General features: G+C 38.6%; 1 protein-coding gene across 1 annotated transcript in view; it reads right to left on the bottom strand.

Annotated features, from left to right (window-relative positions):
* Window positions 1-2380: 2380 nt before the first annotated feature.
* CPVL (carboxypeptidase vitellogenic like) overlaps window positions 2381-4214 on the bottom strand; it is a 201084-nt gene continuing 199250 nt past the window's right edge. The window contains exon 12 of the mRNA XM_042781603.1: window positions 2381-2491. Within this exon, the coding sequence (XP_042637537.1) occupies window positions 2381-2491 (111 nt within the window). The remainder of the gene's footprint in view (window positions 2492-4214) is intronic.

The raw sequence follows: 4214 nt of genomic DNA, 5'->3' as shown, positions 1-4214 counted from the left end.
AAAAAAAAAAGAAGAAGATGACATCAGGGGATATTTAAAAAAAAAAAAAAAGGATGGCTATCATTATTACTTTTGATTTCACAGAGTTAGTTATCTACAGGTGGAAGGTACCCTGAGGGGAGATCTAATTCCCTGTGATCTCTCAGATGCCAAGGCTGGGCCCTCCAGACTCACTCCATGAGCCTCCCACTAGGCAAACCCATTGCAGTAGAAGTGCTTTCTGCCTCTGCTGTTTTCATCCAAAGACTAGCCTGACAAGTCTGCCACCCTGTTGGGGACAGTCAAGTCTACTCACTCCCTCCCCTTAGCACAATGCTACAAGAGCATTCAGTAAATCCCATCCCACCTCACCTACCCCACTTTCTGGGAAGTGGAATGAGGAGGGGGACACTGATATGTCTCCTACTCACCAATGTCAGTTTCCTCAGAATCAGGTCTCTGATTTCAGAGAACACATGGCCAGGCTCTCCCCCTATTACCTCCTCTAGCTCCTCCTGGTCTCACATTTCTGGCACCTTCACCACTGTCACAAAACACTCTCCTTGCTGCATTTGCCTTTTTAGTTCTTTTGGCTGACCCCTGGGGCTTTGCTTCCATGGCAAAAAAAACCTCCAAAGACAGTCTTTTCTCTGAGATTCTGGGGCCAGGTTTTTTTTTTTTTTAAATAGGCAATACAAGCAAAAAAAAAAAGCATAACATTTAAAATGTGCAAAATAAACTTAGAAAATTAAGTGTCTCTCCATCCCAAACCCTACAACTCCCTGTCCCTGCTCTCCTATCTTTAGCAGTTTCCTATTTATCTGTCTAGACACATGCTATTCTTTAAAAAGAAAAGAAACTTCTCTGTGTTGTCTTTTTCCACTCTTCCTCCCTTCCCATCCTCTTTCCTCCGAACCCACCAGCCACTCTGCTGAAGCAAAGATCTAGCGATCTGCTCCTATACAGGTTACAGCCGAGGAGACTCTATGAGGCAGTTCTACTCTGATATATGGGGTTGCTGTAGTTGGAATTGACTCAACGACACACAACAAAATATGGACACAATGAGCAATAGGTATTAAAAAAAACAAAGACAAAGGGAGATCACAAACTGAATGAAATCAGGCAGAAAATGAAATGAAATTAATAAACTCAATAAAATATTTGCAGCAAGAACAGGCTCTGCCTTTTTAAATTTATTTCTCCAGTGAGCCAATTCATAAGCAGATAATATGAGAGAAGAATGAGGTGGAAAACACTAAACCTGTCATAGAATTACAGAGATGTGAGCACATGATACATAAACAGGAAAGAAGTACCAAGAGGAGATGTTTCAACTGGAAAGGTACTATTGTCTGTATATTTATAAATGTATATATTTTGATCCCAGGTGATCTCAAAATTGTTTGATATTCCAACATTCAAAAATTGTTGTTGTTGTTGTTATGTGCCGTCGGGTTGGGCTCGACTCATAGCGACCCCTCCTTGGGTTTCCAAGGCAGTATCACTACGGAAGTAGATTGCCCAACCTTCCTTCTGAAGAGTGGCTAGTGGTTTTGAACCGCCAGCCTTCTGGATAGCAGTCAAGTGCCTTAGGTACTATGCTACCAGATCTCCTACATTAAAAAAATTAGGTGTTCCTTATTTGGCCAAAAGAAGTAGAAAGTTTACAGCCCAAATTGACAATAACTTATATAATGAATTTGGCCTATAGGTGGTTTGACAAATGTGAACACCAGTGAACCAACAAATCCAGATTCATGGAAAGGCAAAGATTCAGTATCTTTTCTAAATAAGATTCCCTGCTTATCCTGAGTTGGTACATCATTATTATATGTATATAATTTTTATTTCAAAGAATTCCAAGCTCCCTTTCATACTATGACTTAAACAATTCCCAAGTCTCCTCCTTGTCCCATTTATAACATCACCCATTGCTTTGGGTGATAATTCAGCTGTTATTATCCAATAATCTTTAGCAAATACCTTCATATACACAGTTTAACAAACTCTTGTTAGTCACAGAACAAGATGTTGTTATAACTTTGTTCCTTACTGAACTTTTCATATGCTTTTAGGTGGCATTAAAAATTCCAATTCAAGACCCAACGTCCCTTTAATCATTTTCATTGGAACACTGTCACAGAGTGGTCTCTTTCCATCTTTTAAGTTAAATCATGTAATTCTTACCATGCACACCATTGTTTATAAGTTAAAATTTGCAATAAACAACTCCCCTCCCCAAAATAAAAGCTCATTCTTTTCAAGGATAATTTTTATTGATGACAAAGAATTTCCAGGTACAAAAATGTAATTTTCTTATATATCTGACATTTTCCATTTTTTAATTTCCTTTTCAAAACTTAAAACCTCTAAAGTTTTTTTTTTTTTTAGGGTATATTTATTCATCATAAGGATCCCATCCTCTTTCAAAAATGAATCGATTAATCATGTCAAAAGATCGGAGAGGTTGGTCATAGGGCAAAATGTGTCCTCCACCTCGAACAATTACCTTAAAGAAGAAAAAATAAAAGAAACATTAAAATTTAAGAAATGGATATTCTAAATATATGGAAAATTTTAATTTAGATAAAAATTTATTTAAAACTTATAGACATATTGAACATATTTGACTGCTAACTAGAAGGCTGGCAGTTCAAACCCACCAGCCACTTCTTGGAAGAGAGGTTGGGCAATCTACTTCCGTAGTGATACCACCTTGGAATCCCAAGGAGGGGTCGCTATGAGTCGGGGCCGACTTTGGATTGTCTTGCTTTTGATAGCTTTAATTAAAAAAAGAAAAAATTTTCATTGAGTCAAATTCTGACTCATAATGATCAATAGCACAGAGTAGGATTGCCCATAGAGTTTCTGAAGCTGTAAATCTTTCCAGAAGCAGATTGCCACATCTTTTTACCACTGAGTGGCTGGTGGGTTCAAGCCGCCAACCTTTCAGTCAGCATTCAAGTGCTTAACCACTGTGGCACCAGGGATCCTCAGCTTTAATAATGTTGTTGTTGTTATTTGCTGTTGAGTGGGACCCAACTCATAGTGACCCCTCCTTGGGTTTCCGAGGCAGTATCACTACTGAAGTAGATTGCCCTATGTTCCTTCCAAGGAGTGGCTGGTGGGTTTGAAAACCACCAGCCTTCTGGTTAGTAGTCAAGTGCCTTAGGCACTACGCTACCAGAGCTCCCAGCTTTAACAATAGGTACCTTAAAGTAGGAAAGTTTTTAAATTATATAATTGTTTAACTTTACAAAAAGCTGCATTCATCTTTCATGTGTGTAAAACTTGAAAATTACTCCTTGTCTTTTTCCTCTTGGGAGTGCGCTATAAATCTTACCTGGTTAGGCCCTTGAGGTGGGTCGTTGTGAGAGAACTAGCTAGAACCCTGGCTTCTTTTGCTTCTCTCTGTCTTTCCTGCTTATTTATTTATTGTGGTGAAAATATACACAACCAAACAAAACCAATTCAACAATTTCTACATGTGTAGTTCAGTGATTAATTATCTCCAAGTTGTACAACCATTCTCAACCTAATTATTCCACCACCATTAACATAAATTCAATATACCCTAAGTAAAAACTCCCTCTTCCCCTTTCCCTCATACCCCTAGTAACCACTAATAATCTTTGGTTTCTATATATTTGCTTATTTCACATAAGTGAGAACATATAGTGCTTGTCCTTCTGTGACTGACTTATTTCAATCAGCATAATGTTTTTCTAGTAATGTTTTTCTAGTAGCAGCATAGTTCGTTTTCTGACAAACACCAGTGTTCTTTCAATCAAATCATAGTACTTGCACATTTCCTTGCATTTGAATAGAAACTTACAGTTTATGTAAAGAACTTTTTAACCCACCTCTCAATATCCCTCTGAAGCAGGTAAGGGAGATTAGGTCACAATTATTTACAGATTGGGCACTGGGCTTACTCCTGCCACCTACAAATGGAACTTTTGCTTTATGCTATAGTCCACTAATAGTCATCTGTGTCTCTCATTGTGATTACAGTGGAGCCCATCTATCACTCATGACCAAACTTACATCTGGAACCCAACATGCTCAACTTTTTGTCATTGTTGTTGTTATGTGTCGTCAAGTTGGCCCTGACTCATAGTGACTCCTCCTTGGGTTTCTGAGGCGGTATCACTATGGAAGTAGATTGCCCAACCTTCCTTCTGGCTGGTGGGTTTGAACCTCCAGCCTTCTGGTTAGCAGTCAAGTGCCTT

This window comes from Orycteropus afer, unplaced genomic scaffold, assembly GCF_000298275.1.
Source record: "Orycteropus afer afer isolate SDZICR_OR568_19922 unplaced genomic scaffold, OryAfe1.0 scaffold00008, whole genome shotgun sequence".
NCBI lineage: Eukaryota > Metazoa > Chordata > Mammalia > Tubulidentata > Orycteropodidae > Orycteropus > Orycteropus afer.
The sequence above is the reverse complement of the archived record's forward strand: the minus strand, read 5'-3'. Positions and strand labels throughout refer to the sequence as shown.